Source organism: Callionymus lyra, chromosome 4 (assembly GCF_982586985.1).
Source record: "Callionymus lyra chromosome 4, fCalLyr1.hap1.1, whole genome shotgun sequence".
NCBI lineage: Eukaryota > Metazoa > Chordata > Actinopteri > Syngnathiformes > Callionymidae > Callionymus > Callionymus lyra.
The window spans coordinates 27,706,256-27,726,630 of NC_141821.1; the positions used below are offsets into that span (position 1 = coordinate 27,706,256).

A 20,375-nucleotide genomic window follows, 5' to 3' on the forward strand; every position below is an offset into this window, starting at 1 on the left:
GCTCGAGCTATGTGTTTTCCTGATGGAGGTTCTGAAGAGGCAGTCAACCAGGGCAATTCAACCTCCAACTCTGCTTCCACTGTGTTGTCTGTTGAAGCACACTGAGATTTCCTGGATAATAATTGACACAGAAATATTTTATTTGATTAGGAGGTTTATTTGTATTGTCTGATCAAATAAGTCCATATCAGAAACATAACTAAAGTCACTGACAAGATTAATTTAAACCTCCTACCTGAACTTTCTCACTTTACAGTGGCCATTTTTGTTCCCACATTTTTCTTTGGTGGCACTTTCACACTGTCAAAAATAAAAATTCAAACGTCAATTTACATTTATTATGTAATGTTAGAACAGTATTTAAAAGTTGCAATCATATTTAAGAGTGTTAACATAAGAGTCAACTTGTCCTCACCCATTCAACTAGTTTATCTTCCAGGGTCTGGAACTCTCTGCTGTTGGGGTCATTCAACTCTTTTGTAAATGCTTCTTCAATGGAGCAAACTGCAGTATAAGTAGGTGGAGGAGTTGAAGAGTATTCTGGCTCTTCATCTGGACCTGCTGAGGCACAAAAGTACACAAGATTGCAGATTAAATTAATCAATTTAAGATGAGTGGTGTATTGGTTACACATCAAGTAGTTTTACTAACCTGTTACTTGAACGGAGTTAGGGATGGTGATAAATTTTAAATATCCAAAATATGAAGCTGCATTCTTTAAAATTGAAGTGACATGTTTTCTAGAAGGAGGTTCTGATGAGGAAGTCAACAAGGTCCATTCAACCTCAAACACTGCTTCAACTGTGTCCCCGGCTGAACATGAAGAACTTCTACAGATAAAATGTGTTTTAGTCTCATATAATGTATTTTCATAAAATAAAAGGATAGTCACTGATGAGCTGAGCTAAGAGTCAACAAAGAGGTTGAAAGAGGTAAAGAAAAGTTTAATGTTGTTTAATTAAATGTACCTGAATTTGATCAGTTTGCAGTGGCTTATCATATTTCCACACTTTCCATTTGAGGCACACTCACACTGGAATAAAAAATAAGTGTCAGTGTCCCTTTTTGTTTGTTAATAAAAAAAATAAAAAAAATGTTCTCACCCAGGTTACCAGTTTATCTTCAAGGATTTTGTATTTCCTGCTCTGGGGGTCGTTCAGTTCTTCTGTAAAGGTCTCTTCATGAATGGTGGAAGTTACAGTGTAAACAACCGAAGGTCGGGAGGAGGTTTCTGTTTCAATTGCTTCAGAGTCTTCAACATGACCTGTTGATAAACATAAACCAGATCTGAAGTTAATTATGTCTTTTCATGTGATTTTAAATTCAAACTAACTATAGGACACTATACAATAATAACACAATTGTATTATTATTATTGATATTAATACCTTTATATACAATAATAACACATTAACATGTATGTTGAATAGTAGATATCAATGACAGACAGACCACCAGAGTCAAATTTAGGAACCAGTAATTGATAAAATATAAAATTCAAGGTTCAATGCAAGGTTGGGTTGTTTCCTTTATACATAGTCTCTCATGCACATCCTGGGTCAGCCCTGTGGTCTCCTACCAGTGGGACATGTCCTGAACACCTCACTAGCGAGGGCTCACAGAAGCATTCTAATCAGATGCTAATCAAAGCCGCCTCAACTGACTCCTCTCAACGCGGAGGAGCAGCGATTCTACTCCGTGGCTCTCCCTGATGACCTCATCCACCCTACGGAGAAAACTCATTTTGGCCGCTTGTATCCATGACCTTTTTCTTTCGGTCACTTCCCACCATTCACGGCGGCGTCCACAGCCACCTCAATCCGCTTGTTCATCTCAACCTCCATTCTTCCCTCACTTGTGAACAAGACCCCAAGTTACTTAAACTCGCCTACTTGGGGCAGGATCTCACCCACCATCCTGAGAAGGTTTCCCCCCTTGCTCCGAACCATGTACTCAGATTTCATTTTTTGTAGATCTTTTTTTTTTGTAGATTTTGTCACACTTTTAAATAGGATTACTGACCTGTGATGTAGATTGAATGGGAAATTATTATTATTTTAACATTTCCAGGAAATTCAGCTGCTCTCTTTAGCACTCGAGCTATGTATTTTCCAGATGGAGCTTCTGATGTTGGAGACAACCAGGGCAATGTGACCTCGAACTCTGCTTCAACTGTGTTCTCCGGTGAATAGTGTGGGTATTCCCTGAGAGAATGAATTTCCAACAGTAATATTTGGTGAGAGAGAAGACATATTGTTATGGTTAGTTAGATGTTAAAGTCATGATTATATAAACATTGAGCTAAAACGAAACTACAGAACAAAAAATAGATCTTCATTATACATCATTCGTTGATGTCTTACCTGAATTTTGTCAGTTTACAGTGGCCTTTTTGGTGTCCACATTTTTCTCTGGTGGCACTTTCACACTATGATTTTAACATTTTGTTAGAACTCACATACTGTATAAGATTCTTATGTCAATGTTTTAGGTGCTCTTACCCAAGTGGTAAATTTTGCTTCAAGGACTTTGTATTGTCTGCTGTTGGGGTCATTCAATTCCTTTGAAAATGTTTCTTTAATGGAGCAAATGCCAGTGTACACTGCAAGGCGTGCTTGGTCTTCAATTGGATAACCTTCATACAATTAAAAACATTTTCCTTTTTCATTTTAATTGCCTTCAATAGAGTACATTTTTGTTATACCTCTCAAACAATGTAAATAAAATCTAATCTGACATCATTGTACATTTACCTACCTGCCAGATGCATTGAGTTGGAAATGAAAATCAGATTTGATTTCCCTGGATTTCTTGCTGCCTTTCTTAATAATTGAATGGCTTCTTTTGTGGAAAGAGGTCCTGATATGCCAGAATACCAAAACAAAGCAGCCTCAAACTCTACTTCAACTGTGTTTTGGGGGTATTTGCAAGACGATTTTCTGTAATAGAAAGATTGTGTCACTAGCAAATTATGACGCTGAAAATCGCTTTCACAGACTTTATTATTCATCAAAATTTACCTTATCTTTTTCACCTTGCAATGCGTAATTTGGTATGTAAATGGTGCTCTGGTGGATTCCTCACACTGCCAATAAAAATGATTTAATGGACATAGTTGATTAAAAATCTTTGTTTAAATAAAATTGGAAAATAATGAAAAAAATGGAAAGATTACAGTACTTACCCAAGCAACAAATTGTTCTTCAATCTCTTTAAATTCCTTGCTTGTGGGTTCATTTAACTCCTTGGTATAGGTCACAATAATTGTACATGTCACCACCAACCTTAGAACAAATGGTTCCAGAGTAGTGCTTGTAGTCAGAAGTGCATTTGTTGTTGAAATTGGGTAAAAGGAAGTGAGTGATGAAGCTTTAGTAGTGAACACAGCTGTTGTTGTTGGAGTGATTTTTGAGGTTGTAGTGAGAGAAAAAATATTTTTAGAAGAGAAAGTTGTAATAAGTACAGTTGTTGGTGTGAGTGGTGAAACTGTTATTGTTGATATAGTTGCAGCTTTAGAAAAAGCTGTTGTATTTGGAGAAGCAGTTGTTGTGGGAACAATTGATGTCAAGGAAGGAACATTTGACATTGGATAATCTGTTGTGGGGATATTTGATGTTGGGAGCGAGAGAGTTGTTTTTCTAGAAGTCAGTGTGGGCAAATTTGATTTTGATGCTGATGTCATGGATGTGAAGGTTGTAGTAGAAGATACTGTTTTGGGAACAATTGTTGTTATAGTGGAAGTTGTTGTGGCAGTTGTTTTAAGAGAGATTGATGTTCCAGTGGACAGGTTTGTACCAGGAACTTTTGTTGTGTTAGCATTTTCTGTTGTATGAAATATTGCTATTATTGGAGCTGTTGACTTTTGAGCAACTTTTGTTGTTCCAGCAGTTATAATGGAGGACAATGTTGTTGCTGGTTTTGTTGTTTGAAAAACTATTGTATTTAGATCAGTTTTTGTTGAATAAACTGTTGATGTGAAAGCAATTGACGTTGTCGCACCAGCTTTTGTTGTGCGTGAAACTGTTGTTTTAGGAACAATTTTTGTTTGAGGTACTTTTGATGTTGCAAAGAAATTTGATGATTTTAAATCAGTTGTTACTACTGTTGTTTTTGAAGCAATTGTTGTCGTGGGTGACTCTTTTGATGTTGCAGAAGATTTTGTTGGTGTAACTGCTTTTAAAACAGTTGTCGTGAGAGCAGATGTTGTTGGTGTTATTGTTGTTGTGGGGGTTACTGTTGGTGAAGCAGTTGTTGTAAGAACAATTGATGTCAAGGAAGGAACATTTGACATTGGATAATCTGTTGTGGGGATATTTGATGTTGGGAGCGAGAGAGTTGTTTTTCTAGAAGTCAGTGTGGGCAAATTTGATTTTGAAGCTGATGTCATGGATGTGAAGGTTGTAGTAGAAGATACTGTTTTGGGAGCAATTGTTGTTAGAGTGGAAGTTGTTGTGGCAGTTGTTTTAAGAGAGATTGATGTTCCAGTGGACAGGTTTGTACCAGGAACTTTTGTTGTGTTAGCATTTTCTGTTGTATGAAATGTTGCTATTATTGGAGCTGTTGACTTTTGAGCAACTTTTGTTGTTCCAGCAGTTATAATGGAGGACAATGTTGTTGCTGGTTTTGTTGTTTGAAAAACTATTGTATTTAGATCAGTTTTTGTTGAATAAACTGTTGATGTGAAAGCAATTGACGTTGTCGTACCAGCTTTTGTTGTGCGTGAAACTGTTGTTTTAGGAACAATTTTTGTTTGAGGTACTTTTGATGTTGCAAAGAAATTTGATGATTTTAAATCAGTTGTTACTACTGTTGTTTTTGAAGCAATTGTTGTTGTGGGTGACTCTTTTGATGTTGCAGAAGATTTTGTTGGTGTAACTGCTTTTAAAACAGTTGTCGTGAGAGCAGATGTTGTTGGTGTTATTGTTGTTGTGGGGGTTACTGTTGGTGAAGCGGTAGTTGTGAGAACAGATAATGTTGTTGGAGCAACTGTTGTTGTTTGATTAGTTGTTTGAGTCTCTGTTGTTGTTGAAAGACTTGTTGTTTTGAGAATTACTGAAGAAGTTTCAGCTCTTGTAGTAAGATCATTTGATGTTGTGAGCACCTCTGTTGTTGTGTCTAGAACTATTGTTGTCGGCCCATTTGATGTTGTGGGAAGCACAGTAGTTGTTGAATCAGTTGTTGTTGTTGTGGGTACCGTTTTTGCTACAGTTGTTGTGGGAACAGTTGTTGTTGGTGTAACTGTTGTTGTCGGGGGCACGGTTGTTGAAGCAGTTGTTGTGGGAGCAGATGTTGTTGTTTGATCAGTTGTTTGAGTCTCTGTTGTTGTTGGATAAATTGTTGTTGTGAGAATTACTGTAGAAGTTTCAGCTCTTGTAGTAAGAGCATTTGATGTTTTGGGCGACTCTGTTGTGTGTATAACTATTGTTGTTGGATCGTTTTTTGTTGTGGGCACAGTTGTTAGATAATCTGTTGTTGTAGGAACAATTGTTGTGGGTGACTCCGTTGATGTTGCAGCAGATGTTGTTGGTGTAACTGTTGTCGTTGGGGACAAGATTGTAGAAGCAGTTGTTAAAAGAACAGATGATGTTGTTGGAGCAACTGTTGTTGTGGGAGCAGTTGTTGTCGTGAGGGTTATTGTAGTAGTTTCATCTCTTGTAGTTAGAGCATTTGATGTTTTGGGCGACTCTTTTGTTGTGTCTAGAACTATTGTTCTCGGAGCGTTTGATGTTGTGAGAAGCAATGTAGTTGTTGGTGTAACTGTTGTTGAAGCAGTTGTTGTGAGAGCAGATGTTGTTGGTGTAACTGTTGTTGAAGCAGTTGTTGTGAGAGCAGATGTTGTTGGTGTAACTGTTGTTGTGGGGGGCACTGTTGTTGAAGCAGTTGTTGAGAGAACAGATGTTGGTGTAACTGGTGTAGTCGGGGTCACTGTTAAAGCAGTTTTAAGAGCAGATGTTGTTGGTGTAACTGTTGTTGTTAGAGCAGTTGTTTGAGTCTCTGTTGTTGAGGGAGTAAGGGCATTTGATATTGTGGGCGACTCTGTTGTTGGGTCTAGAACTATTGTTGTCAGGGCGTTTGATGTTGTGAGAAGCACTGTAGTTGTTGGTGTAACTGTTGTTGAAGCAGTTGTTGTGAGAGCAGATGTTGTTGGTGTAACTGTTGTTGAAGCAGTTGTTGTGAGAGCAGATGTTGTTGGTGTAACTGTTGTTGTGGGGGGCACTGTTGTCGAAGCAGTTGTTGTGAGAGCAGATGTTGTTGGTGTAACTGTTGTCGTGAGGGGCACTGTTGTTGAAGCAGTTGTTGAGAGAACAGATGATGTTGTTGGAGCAACTGTTGTTGTTTGAATCTCTGTTGTTGTTGGAATAATTGTTGTTGTGAGAATTACTGTAGAAGTTTCAGCTCTTGTATTAAGAGCATTTGATGTTGTGTCTAGAACTATTGTTGTCGAAGCATTTGATGTTGTGGAAAGCACAGTAGTTGTTGGTGGAACTGTTGTTGAAGCAGTTGTTGTGAGAGCAGATGTTGTTGGTGTAACTGTTGTTGTGGGGGACACTGTTGTTGAAACAATTGTTGTTTGAGTCTCTGTTGTTGTTGGAAGAATTGTTGTTGTGAGAATTACTGTAGAAGTTTCAGCTCTTGTAGCAAGAGCATTAGATAATGTTGGCGACTCTATTGTTGTGTCCAGAAGTATTGTTGTCGGAGCGTTTGATGTTGTGAGCACCTCTGTTGTGTCTAGAACGATTGTTGTCGGAGCATTTGATTTTGTGGGAAGCACAGTAGTTGTTGAATCAGTTGTTGTTTTGGGCACAGTTGTTGTGGGAACAGTTGTTGTTGGTGTAACTGTTGTTGTGGGGGGCACGGTTGTTGAAGCAGTTGTTGTGAGAGCAGATGTTGTTGGTGTTACTGTTGTGAGGTACACTGTTGTTGAAGCAGTTCTTGTTGGTGTAACTGTTGTTGTGGGGGGCACGGTTGTTGAAGCAGTTGTTGTGAGAGCAGATGTTGTTGATGTAACTGTTGTTGTGGGGGACACTGTTGTTGAAACAATTGTTGTTTGAGTCTCTGTTGTTGTTGGAAGAATTGTTGTTGTGAGAATTACTGTAGAAGTTTCAGCTCTTGTAGCAAGAGCATTAGATAATGTTGGCGACTCTATTGTTGTGTCCAGAAGTATTGTTGTCGGAGCGTTTGATGTTGTGAGCACCTCTGTTGTGTCTAGAACGATTGTTGTCGGAGCATTTGATTTTGTGGGAAGCACAGTAGTTGTTGAATCAGTTGTTGTTTTGGGCACAGTTGTTGTGGGAACAGTTGTTGTTGGTGTAACTGTTGTTGTGGGGGGCACGGTTGTTGAAGCAGTTGTTGTGAGAGCAGATGTTGTTGGTGTAACTGTTGTTGAGAGAGCAGATGTTGTTGGTGTAACTGTTGTTGTGGGGGGCACTGTTGTCGAAGCAGTTGTTGTGAGAGCAGATGTTGTTGGTGTAACTGTTGTCGTGAGGGGCACTGTTGTTGAAGCAGTTGTTGAGAGAACAGATGATGTTGTTGGAGCAACTGTTGTTGTTTGAATCTCTGTTGTTGTTGGAATAATTGTTGTTGTGAGAATTACTGTAGAAGTTTCAGCTCTTGTATTAAGAGCATTTGATGTTGTGTCTAGAACTATTGTTGTCGAAGCATTTGATGTTGTGGAAAGCACAGTAGTTGTTGGTGGAACTGTTGTTGAAGCAGTTGTTGTGAGAGCAGATGTTGTTGGTGTAACTGTTGTTGTGGGGGACACTGTTGTTGAAACAATTGTTGTTTGAGTCTCTGTTGTTGTTGGAAGAATTGTTGTTGTGAGAATTACTGTAGAAGTTTCAGCTCTTGTAGCAAGAGCATTAGATAATGTTGGCGACTCTATTGTTGTGTCCAGAAGTATTGTTGTCGGAGCGTTTGATGTTGTGAGCACCTCTGTTGTGTCTAGAACGATTGTTGTCGGAGCATTTGATTTTGTGGGAAGCACAGTAGTTGTTGAATCAGTTGTTGTTTTGGGCACAGTTGTTGTGGGAACAGTTGTTGTTGGTGTAACTGTTGTTGTGGGGGGCACGGTTGTTGAAGCAGTTGTTGTGAGAGCAGATGTTGTTGGTGTTACTGTTGTGAGGTACACTGTTGTTGAAGCAGTTCTTGTTGGTGTAACTGTTGTTGTGGGGGGCACGGTTGTTGAAGCAGTTGTTGTGAGAGCAGATGTTGTTGATGTAACTGTTGTTGTGGGGGACACTGTTGTTGAAACAATTGTTGTTTGAGTCTCTGTTGTTGTTGGAAGAATTGTTGTTGTGAGAATTACTGTAGAAGTTTCAGCTCTTGTAGCAAGAGCATTAGATAATGTTGGCGACTCTATTGTTGTGTCCAGAAGTATTGTTGTCGGAGCGTTTGATGTTGTGAGCACCTCTGTTGTGTCTAGAACGATTGTTGTCGGAGCATTTGATTTTGTGGGAAGCACAGTAGTTGTTGAATCAGTTGTTGTTTTGGGCACAGTTGTTGTGGGAACAGTTGTTGTTGGTGTAACTGTTGTTGTGGGGGGCACGGTTGTTGAAGCAGTTCTTGTGAGAGCAGATGTTGTTGTTGTAACTGTTGTTGTCGGGGGCACTGTTGTTGAAGGACTTGTTGTTTGAGTCTCTGTTGTTGTTGGAAGAATTGTTGTTGTGAGAATTACTGTAGAAGTTTCAGCTCTTGTAACGAGAGCATTAGATAAAGTTGGCGACTCTATTGTTGTGTCCTGAAGTATTGTTGTCGGAGCGTTTGATGTTGTGAGCACCTCTGTTGTTGTGTCTAGAACTATTGTTGTCAGAGCATTTGATGTTGTGAGAAGCGCAGTAGTTGTTGGATCAGTTGTTGTTGTGGGAACAGTTGTTGTGAGAGCAGATGTTGTTGGTGTAACTGTTGTTGTGGGGAACACTTTTGTTGAAGCAGTTGTTGTGAGAGCAGATGTTGTTGGTGTATGTGTTGTTGTGGGGGGCACGGTTGTTGAAGCAGTTGTTGTGAGAGCAGATGTTGTTGGTGTAACTGTTGTTGTTTGATCAGTTGTTTGAGTCTCTGTTGTTGTTGGAAGAATTGTTGTTGTGAGAATTACTGTAGAAGTTTCAGCTCTTGTAGCGAGAGCATTAGATAATGTGGGCGACTCTATTGTTGTGTCCTGAAGTATTGTTGTCAGAGAATTTGATGTTGTGAGAAGCGCAGTAGTTGTTGGATTGGTTGTTGTTGTGGGCACAGTTGTTGTGGGAACAGTTGTTGTGGGTGTAACTGTTGTTGTGGGGGGCACGGTTGTTGAAGCAGTTGTTGTGAGAGCAGATGTTGTTGGTGTATGTGTTGTTGTGGGGGGCACTGTTGTTGAAGCAGTTGTTGTGAGAGCAGATGTTGTTGGTGTAACGGTTGTTGTAGGGGACACTGTTGTTGAAGCAGTTGTTGTGAGAGCAGATGTTGTTGGTGTAACTGTTGTTGTGGGGGACACTGTTGTTGAGAGAACAGATGATGTTGTTGGAGCAACTGTTGTTGTTTGATCAGTTGTTTGAGTCTCTGTTGTTGTTGGAAGAATTTTTGTCGGGAGAATTACTGTAGAAGTGTCAGCTCTTGTAGTAAGAGGATTTGATGTTATGGGCACCTCTGTTGTTGTGTCGAGAACTATTGTTGTCGGAGCGTTGGATGTTGCGGGAAGCACAGTAGTTGTTGGATCGGTTGTTGTTGTGGGCACAGTTGTTGCTTCAGTAGTTGTTGGTGTTACTGTTGTTGTCGGAGGCACGGTTGTTGAAGCAGTTGTTGTGAGAGCAGATGTTGTTGGTGTAACTGTTGTTGTGGGGGGCACGGTTGTTGAAGCAGTTGTTGTGAGAGCAGATGTTGTTGGTGTAACTGTTGTTGTGGGGGACACTGTTGTTGAAGCAGTTGTTGCGAGAGCAGTTGTTGGTGTAACTGTTGTTGTAGGGGATACTGTTGTTGAAGTAGATGTTGTTGGTGTAACTGTTGTTGTGGGGGGCACTGTTGTTGAAGCAGTTGTTGAGAAAACAGATGATGTTGTTGGAGCAACTGTTGTTGGAGCAACTGTTGTTGTTTGATCAGTTGTTTGACTCTCTGTTGTTGTTGGAAGAATTGTTGTTGTTACTGTAGAAGTTTCAGCTCTTGTTGTGAGAGCATTAGATAATGTGGGCGACTCTATTGTTGTGTCTAGAACTATTGTTGTCAGAGCATTTGATGTTGTGGGAAGCACAGTAGTTGTTGGATCAGTTGTTGTTGTGGGCACAGTTGTTGTTGGTGTAACTGTTGTTGTGGGGGACACTGTTGTTGAAGCAGTTGTTGTGAGAGCAGTTGTTGTTGGTGCAACTTTTGTTGTAGGGGACACTGTTGTGAGAGCAGGTGTTGTTGGTGTAACTGTTGTTGTGGGGGGCACGGTTGTTGAAGCAGTTGTTGTGAGAGCAGATGTTGTTGGTGTAACTGTTGTTGTAGGGTACACTGTTGTTGAGAGAGCAGTTGTTGTTGGTGTAACTGTTGTGGTGGGGGACACTGTTGTTGAAGCAGTTGTTGAGAAAACAGATGATGTTGTTGGAGCAACTGTTGTTGTTTGATCAGTTGTTTGACTCTCTGTTGTTGTTGGAAGAGTTGTTGTTGTGAGAATTACTGTAGAAGTTTCAGCTCTTGTAGTGAGAGCATTAGATAATGTGGGCGACTCTATTGTTGTGTCTAGAACTATTGTTGTCAGAGCATTTGATGTTGTGATCGCCTCTGTTGTTGTGTCTAGAACTATTGTTGTCAGAGCATTTGATGTTGTGGGAAGCACAGTAGTTGTTGGATCAGTTGTTGTTGTGGGCACAGTTGTTGTTGGTGTAACTGTTGTTGTAGGAGACACTGTTGTTGAAGCAGTTGTTGTGAGAGCAGATGTTGTTGGTGTAACTGTTGTTGTAGGAGACACTGTTGTTGAAGCTGTTGTTGTGAGAGCAGATGTTGTTGGTGTAACTGTTGTTGTGGGGGACACTGTTGTTGAAGCAGTTGTTGTTGGTGTAACTGTTGTCGTGGGGGACACTGTTGTTAAAGCAGTTGTTGTAAGAGCAGATGTTGTTGGTGTAACTGTTGTTGTAGGAGACACTGTTGTTGAAGCAGTTGTTGTGAGAGCAGATGTTGTTGGTGTAACTGTTGTTGTAGGAGACACTGTTGTTGAAGCAGTTGTTGTGAGAGCAGATGTTGTTGGTGTAACTGTTGTTGTGGGGGACACTGTTGTTGAAGCAGTTGTTGTTGGTGTAACTGTTGTCGTGGGGGACACTGTTGTTAAAGCAGTTGTTGTGAAAGCAGATGTTGTTGGTGTAACTGTTGTTGTAGGAGACACTGTTGTTGAAGCAGTTGTTGGGAGAGCAGTTGTTGTTGGTGTAACTGTTGTTGTGGGGGACACTGTTGTTGAAGCAGTTGTTGAGAAAACAGATGATGTTGTTGGAGCAAATGTTGTTGTTTGATCAGTTGTTTGACTCTCTGTTGTTGTTGGAAGAGTTGTTGTGAGAATTACTGTAGAAGTTTCAGCTCTTGTAGTGAGAGCATTAGATAATGTGGGCGACTCTATTGTTGTGTCTAGAACTATTGTTGTCAGAGCATTTGATGTTGTGATCGCCTCTGTTGTTGTGTCTAGAACTATTGTTGTCAGAGCATTTGATGTTGTGGGAAGCACAGTAGTTGTTGGATCAGTTGTTGTTGTGGGCACAGTTGTTGTTGGTGTAACTGTTGTTGTGGGGGACACTGTTGTTGAAGCAGTTGTTGTAAGAGCAGATGTTGTTGGTGTAACTGTTGTTGTAGGAGACACTGTTGTTGAAGCAGTTGTTGAAGCAGTTGTTGTTGGTGTAACTGTTGTTGTGGGGGACACTGTTGTTGAAGCAGTTGTTGTAAGAGCAGATGTTGTTGGTGTAACTGTTGTTGTAGGAGACACTGTTGTTGAAGCAGTTGTTGTGAGAGCAGATGTTGTTGGTGTAACTGTTGTTGTGGGGGACACTGTTGTTGAAGCAGTTGTTGTTGTTGGTGTAACTGTTGTCGTGGGGGACACTGTTGTTAAAGCAGTTGTTGTGAAAGCAGATGTTGTTGGTGTAACTGTTGTTGTAGGAGACACTGTTGTTGAAGCAGTTGTTGTGAGAGCAGATGTTGTTGGTGTAACTGTTGTTGTGGCGGACACTGTTGTTGAAGCAGTTGTTGAGAGGACAGATGATGTTGTTGGAGCAACTGTTGTTGTTTGATCAGTTGTTTGAGTCTCTGTTGTTGTTGGAAGACTTTTTGTCGTGAGAATTACTGTAGAAGTGTCAGCTCTTGTAGTAAGAGGATTTGATGTTGTGGGCATCTCTGTTGTTGTGTCGAGAACTATTGTTGTCGGAGCGTTTGATGTTGTGGGAAGCACAGTAGTTGTTGGATTGGTTGTTGTTGTGGGCACAGTTGTTGCTTCAGTTGTGGTGAGAGCAGATGCTGTTGGTGTAAATGTTGTTGTAGGGGACACTGCTGTTGAAGCAGTTGTTGTGAGAGCAGATGTTGTTGGTATAACTGTTGTTGTCGGGGGTAATGTTGTTGAAGCTGTTGTTCTGAGAGCAAATGTTGTTGTCAAAGCAGTTGTTGTGAGAGCTGATGATGTTGTTGGAGCAACGGTTGTTGTTTGATCTGTTCTTTGAGTCTCTGTTGTTGTTGGAAGATTTGTTGTCGTGAGGGTTCCTGTAGTAGTTTCAGCTGTTGTAGCGAGAGCATTTGATGTTGTGGGCCCCTCTGTTGTTGTGTCTAGAACTATTGTTGTCGGAGCGTTTGATGTTGTGGGCCCCTCTGTTGTTGTGTCTAGAACTATTGTTGTCGGAGCGTTTGATGTTGTGGGCCCCTCTGTTGTTGTGTCTAGAACTATTGTTGTCGGAGCGTTTGATGTTGTGGGCCCCTCTGTTGTTGTGTCTAGAACTATTGTTGTCGGAGCGTTTGATGTTGTGGGAAGCACAGTAGTTGTTGGATCGGTTGTTGTTGTGGGAAAAGTTGTTTCTAAAGTTGTTGTGAGAAGAGATGATGTTGTTGGAGCCTCTATTGTTGTTAGAGCAGTTGTTTGAGTCTCTGTTGTTGTGGGAAGAATTGTTGTCGTGAGGTACACTGCTGTTGAAGCAGTTGGGGCAACTGTAACACATATTTTTCATAAATATCTGATATACACAACTCTGCATGTTTAAGATTTTTTACATTAGATATTCGATCATTGACAGAGCAAGATATGTCTGTGTGTGTGTGAAATCATGGCTTTGTGTATGTTTCAAGCTTACCTGTTAGAAACAACAGCCAAATAGATGTGGCTGAAAACCACATCCTCTCAGTATTTGTTCTAGGATATAATGAAAAAAAAAAGGATTAAATATATTTTGCTTTAGAAAGTTGGGAAAAACAGTTATACATTGCTTTCATTTAAAGAACAGTCTTTGGAAAATGACCACAAATGGACTAGACTAGTTTTCTTTCTGTCTTGATGTTTGCTCAGTATTGGAGCTTGATCCTTTTTTAATCGTTGACGAGTTTTACTTTTTTTTGCACTTTTCCTGAATACATACATTTCAGTCACCTCACTATTTTAATTTAAATAAATAAGATTTATTAATTGCTTTTCAAAACAAACAAAAAAATCAACTAACACAGACCTGGGCAAAGTGCGGCCCGGGGGCCACATGCGACCCTTTGACTGTATTTATGCGGCCCTCTTCATGTCAGTACGATCATGTATAAATGGTTCTAATGCATTAACAAATGTATTTTGTATTTATACTTCATTTATATTTCAACATAACACTTGTTTAGTTTTTGTTTGAAATTTTTTGAGTATATATTAATCCCTCAAAACATTTTTTTTAAGTTAGTTGAAGAAATGTTTTAAAGAAAAACAATATATACAGGAATAAAATTTCATCTTATTAAGCTAAATAACTGTCATGGCCTAATGACGAATGTCCTTTTTTTAAGGATCTTTTCATCTTTCTTTTTGTTTGACGGCCCCTAAAATTATTCCCAGAATTTAATGTGGCCCTTGAATTTTAATTGCCCACCCCTGAACTAACACCATGCGTACGGTGGCCCTGGGAGGCTATGCAAGAAGAATGAAAACTTAATGCAAACTTAACAGATGACTTAAATAGGATTCAATTGTTTTATTCCTGTGCCCACTCACGGCACCACTGCATAAATGTCAGGCAGGAAACAAGTGCAATTTAAAAAATAAAGCAATATTGGCAGACCTTAAATCAGGCTTGACAGACTGAAACTTTAAATTTGAGTTAAACCAGGCCAGGTGCAACAAACCCGAATGAGACTTATAACAAATACCAAGCAGCGGAATAATTCAACAGATTTGATCAAACCCCAAATGAAGAGAAGTGACCAATCCTATAGAAAATATCCTTCCATCAATGTTCTTATTTCTGTGTTCAACTTGAGTCTGAGACAAAATTGTGATCAACTTTCCAGTTCGCTAAATCCAACCGAAAATAATCCTTAAAGGAAGATATGTAATGAAAATCTGCTCCGTCTTCAAACATGCAATCATAAATGAATGTGTGTACTGACAAGCTCTCCGATATTTCCATCATCATATTCATCAACCTCTGATCTTTTACACATATAACAAAATAATTCATGATTATTCGAGCAATAAATAATAAAATAAACGGGCTGTGGTTGTCTTTAAATGCATCAACATATTTTTGTTGTTATTTCTTGCGACTGTTCACCAAGTGCCGCACCCTTTACTCAAGGGCCCTCTTCGTGTGAGAAGCCACTTTACCAAGAGTCCTGTTCTCTGCCTGGTGTGAGTCCAAGATAGTGACACCAGAAACAACAATATTCCAATAAGCAAATAATACAGAAATGGAGACTTCTTGGAGGCTTCAAACATCACAACATTTGGTATTAGGACGTTTGCTTACAGTTGCCTTGAGATGCAAAATTAAAATTGATACATAAATAAATATATATATTGTTTAGCGCAAACCGAGTTGTTAGGACTGGGGGCAGGAAACCCAAATGCAGAGACAGGAAACCGTAATAAAGAGTAAACTAATTTATTAACAAAAAGGCTTAAAAAGAGCAGGCATAAAAAAGGCACTGACAAATGGAACAAAACATTGTCCAGAACTGAATCACTTGATTAGGGCAAAGACTCATACCACAGAGATTTGACGTCACGACAGAGACAGACAGACAAAGGATGTGTTTTAAACACAATCAAGGGGAACAGAGATCAGTGCTGTGTCTCAAATCGCATACTTCTCTTAGTATACTACAAGTTAGTATGCATCAGGATAGTGTGCATACTAACCAGTACGCAAATTCTCAACAGATAGTATGTCTCAAATCAAGCACTGCCGCTACACACTAACCGGTGTAGGTACAAATTCTGTCCCCCACTTCCTACCTGATGATGTCACACGCGGCATATGCGAACGTCTCTTTAAAATATTTTCTATGGGTTAAAGAAACGTCAACAAAACGTTTACATGATACTTTTTACCACACATAAAACATTTATATTGACAAAAAGACGATCTTCGTCAACATAATCTGTTGACTGAAGCTGTTTTTACTAATAATAACACAACTGTACAATGAAATATAAACATTCGAGTTCAGAAATAAATCGCTTATGTACATTTAATAATTGATTTAAATCGGGAAGAAAAAAAATCGAAATGAACTAAATAATTACTGAGGTGTTTATGATCCGAACTACAGACAGGTAGAATAAGTTATTGAATGAAAATATTCTAAAATGTTTGTTATTTGAAAAGTGAATTATTTCGGGTTACATTCCATACATACATTACATTTGAGTTTCGAAAAAATTATTTAGTTTTCATTTAGATTTTTTTTCTTCCCGATTTAAATAAATTATTAAATGTACATAAGCGAAATATTTCGGAACTGGAATGTTTGTATTGCATTGTACAGTTGTGCGTTATAATTAGTAAAACAGCTCCAGCCAATCAGCGGCTTCGTCACATGTAGTGAGGTCACTTCCGTTGGTCTCAAAGTCAAGTGTGTCGTCAGACCAGGAAATGAAAGAATGGAAAATCTTTTTGTCAATATAAATGTGTTATAAATTTGTGGTAAAAAGTATCATGTAAACGTTCTGTTGACGTTTCTTTAACCCATTAAAAATATTTTAAAGAGACGTTCGCATATGCCGCGTGTGACGTCACCACGTAGGAAGTGGGGGGACAGAATTTGTAGGGGGGACAGAATTTGTACCTACACCGGAAATGGCTCGACAGCTTCTTCTTCTACTTCTATTTAACGATGTTGCAACCAGCTGTTTGAACGCTATCGCCGACACCTGCTGGCAGCATGTTTTGCAACTTTGAAAAAATATGAGAATCGAAATATTCGTGAGATATTTAGGCTGGTATCAGCACCGAAGACGTGTTTATCCTCCTACTGCTGCCGAAAATGCACTTGTAAGTATATGCATATATATACATATATATACGACGTAACTTCCATTTAAAAAGTCATTAAGATGGCGGCCGTTTAGGGTGGTAAGTGTCCATCCAACCATACTCAGTTTTGTGGACGTTTTAGTACGCCAATTTAGTGTGCATGGAGCACTAAATTGGCGTACTAAGAATTGAGACACAGTTACGCACTAAAAATGCGCTATACAAATAAAAATTACTTACTAACTTACTTACTTACTTTGAGACACAGCACAGGTGAGACGAAGACACAGGTGACACAAATAGCACAAGGAGCACAATAGGTAGTGAAACAAGGCAGGGATCAGGAATTCACAATAAGACCAGGAAGTGAGACGAAAGGGAACATAAAAGACAGAACATGACACGAATATTGATAGTTAAAGTTAAATAAATAGGCTTGGGGGTTTTTTTCCACATTAAAAGTAAGCATGTATGGTTGTGTAAATCGATCTTGTGGTGGGAAAAAAACAAAAACAACTTCAGCAAACCCATTGTAAAATTGTCGGCTCAATCAGCATTTGGCAAAAAAAAAAGAAAGTTGAATTGATCAGTTGAGCGTACTGAGAATGACTTGTTTTATCAGTCTCACGCATCTGCCTTATTATCATGTTTTATTGTTTATTATTTTTCCTCCTTCATCATTTGAACTATGAACGATGACTTCAACTATGAATTTTGAATTTACTGACTGAGAACAATCAAAAAAGTGTTGCAACAGAATGTATTTGGATATAAAATGATTATAAGGTTAGGAGTGTGTTGCAAATATTTCATAGAAATGGGATTCTTATTCTGCACATATATCCTCACTCTGGTTAGAGGGGAAATGGAACACAGTTCAGAGATGGAAGCCGTGTGATTTGACACAGTGGGCTCCAAATTCACTGCTATTTCTGAATCCAAAATTTTAAACAACTTACTTAAACGGTAAGTTTGATTTCAAATCAATTTACAACTTCTGCTGTGTTTAGGACCGACATGTTTGGCTAGTATGTAACATCCTTAAAGTATCCCCAGTTTTGGAAAAAGATGAACCTAGACACTAAATATTTATTCTTTACAAAAAGGTAGTTTTGTAAATATAGTATTTTTTTCATTTTTTATTAAGTATTATTTTGTATGGGGAAAGGAGATTTACTTGCTGCTGGATCATTGATAAAAATCCTATTTATTGATATAAACACAACTCCTCTAAAAAATAAAACGTCTGGTCAAATTCAATAATATATAGTATAATATAATCAATATTAAACAGATTACTCACCCTCAGTTGAGGAAATATAATATCCACAAAAAATAAAAAATAAAATCTATTCTTAAAATACCTAGTTGATTTCTATCACCTCAGTTCAACCTAAAAGCTTTGTGATCTTGACGTGTTCTGATTCAACGCATGAGAAAAATATCCTTAATATAGCTACTGAATATGCATTCATTAAATTTAGCTTCTTAGCTCCACCTCATCATTCCTCTTCTAGTTCAACAGTGCTACACATTGGAATGGGTGTGTGCCTTAAGTTGATTCCAATTGTTAGTACCTAAAGGCGTGTTAACACATAAAGTGGGGTGTTATATATATAGATATATATATATCTATATATATAAAACCCTATGAAATATATAAAGTTGTATATTTGATACTTGTTCTATAGTCTGTCTGGAGTTATACCTTTTTTGTGATGAACCAAAGCAAATATGTGAAACTTTTAAATACTCAATGATGATTACTGTACACTGTGTCACTTCTACACAGAGGTCAAGCAGGCAGACATTATTTAGCATTACAGCGTTGAGTTGTTGTTCATTGGGCTTTGTTGTTTGTTCCGAAAATTTAGTTTGTAGCAACAAAATGGGTGTAGCCTCATATTATGAGTTTCATTTGTACAGTCACACTCCCAAAACAACTTTTAATAACCATGTTGAATGTTTTGTATGTTGTTATACCAGTCTAGCCGGGATCTGTTGGTATGATTCATTAAAATAACTTAAATACATGTATTTTAGCGGCTTTCCATGACATTTTCATACTTTATTTCTGATTTGTTATCTTCTAATTATCTCTGCTGTTGGTGAAACTACTCATGTTCAGTTGCATTGCTTGTTTTATTCTTTCTGAGGATCATCAGTGACGTGCATATTGTTGAACACCGCCCGTATATGTCTTAAATAAATCCATCTAACAAAAGAATGATGAAGGCCTTCTAACAACTTGTTACGGGATATCTGTTGTTCAGGTTTGTTCAGAATGAGGAAATGGGTGGTGACTCATCACTATCTCATCTGTTGTCATCTGTCTTTACACCATCTCTCAGATATACTTAGATCTCATATGTGTGTGTGTGTCTTGTTTATCCAGAGCAGCAACTTCTGTCCTTGAAAGCAAAGGTTTTATACTTTGAACCAACTCTGATCTCTGTTGTTTCCAAGTTTCTATTGTTAGATTGGAAATTATTCTACACTATAGTATACACCATAAGTTAAATTAATGCTAAAAAGATAATAAAAATATAGAGTATAAATTACTAGCCTCATCTAAGAGCTTAAACGTTTGAATACACATTCACAACCAACATTTCACTTCATACTGATATACACTGTCTCAAGGGTAGCTTGAAACAGACGTAGAGATAAATCAGCTACTTAATGAAGCAACTGTCTGACTGCTCAGTTCACACCTGTGGGCGTGAAACAAAAGAGCAAAACGGAACACACTCAAGAAAGGGGGGCTGGAAGACAAAGGAACTTGCCCACACGGTGGGGAGGCAGGGATGTTGCTCTCCAGGTGACCCGAGACAGGAACTAACATCAAAGAACCACTGCCCCAGAAAATACGCCCCCTGGACAGGAAACTTTCCCTTAAATATAGAGGGGACCCATAACCCGGGACCGTCTTTCCCGGAGCTATCGACCTGTAGAGCTGCCGGCAAAGATCGAGTCCTTTCGATCGTAAAGTTGTATCTTTGTTTGACTTGTAGCGGCGAATAAACGACCCGTACACTCTGCATTTTGACCTTTTCTCTCCATAAAGCAAAGTATTAAGACCCGGACGTGACGTCGTGTTGGAGCGACACAAACGGACTAGTTTTAATCGTTTTAATTGGTGCGAGTGACCCGGATTTGTTTGGAGATTCTTGGACAAAAAGACGGCGACTGAGGCCAGTCAGACAAACGGGCCCAAAATATGATAAGCAGAAAACCTTTTATTTAATTTCTGCATTTAGTTTCGTCTGGCTGAGTTAATCGATTTAGAAGCCGTATGAGTGGATGGGTTGTGCGTTGATTCCGCTTGTAAGGCAAGCAAACATATAACTTCTTGTTTTGGTTTTATTTTCCGTTACGACTCTTGGCACCTAAAGTAATCACAGATAGAACATAATTGGCCGGGGGTTCTATCGAGTGACAAATATATCTCTATTTAGCACGCTTTAAAGGCATTTAATTCACCCTTTTAGAGAGGCTTAATCCCCTTGAGTACGAACGGCGTGTGAAAAAGAAAAAATAGAGCTTTTTATAGGTTACGCTGCCTTATGAATACTTACGTTATGATAAAAAACAAAAAACAACTTTCTCGATTAATGCAACGTTAACGCTAATGTGTGTTTTTCAAGTTTTAAATAAAGAAATTTATAGCTTTCTTAAATTTCTATTGGCTAAAAAAGATAGTTTTTTTCTTGTAAGTTTTATGCTGCGAGTTTATTTTTAAAAGAGGGAAAAAACGGCTTACTATATTTATAAAAGAAGTTTCACGGTCAACTGCCGTGGACTTCTATTGGTTGAAAAAAGCGTTTTTTGCTTGTGAATTTCATGTTGCAAGTTTTTTATACAAATTTTTGGTAGTTATAAAATAAGTATTCAAGCGTGTTATAATATTTTTGGGGAAAAAAGCATTTCTTGCGCCGCAAGTTTTACGAATTCAAA

General features: G+C 38.7%; 2 protein-coding genes across 2 annotated transcripts in view; both read right to left on the reverse strand.

The window, feature by feature from the left end:
* LOC148082323 (uncharacterized) overlaps positions 1 to 20,375 on the reverse strand; it is a 99,609-nt gene that overhangs the window by 8,704 nt on the left and 70,530 nt on the right. The window lies entirely within an intron of this gene.
* Positions 1,779 to 13,305, reverse strand: LOC148082324 (uncharacterized). Its single transcript, XM_087788329.1, has 6 exons — positions 13,263 to 13,305; positions 10,677 to 11,502; positions 7,668 to 8,561; positions 7,475 to 7,565; positions 2,364 to 2,428; positions 1,779 to 1,854 (listed from the first exon to the last, which is right to left on the reverse strand). The coding sequence occupies exons 1-6, from the start codon at positions 13,303 to 13,305 to the stop codon at positions 1,779 to 1,781; spliced, it is 1,995 nt and encodes a 664-aa protein (XP_087644455.1).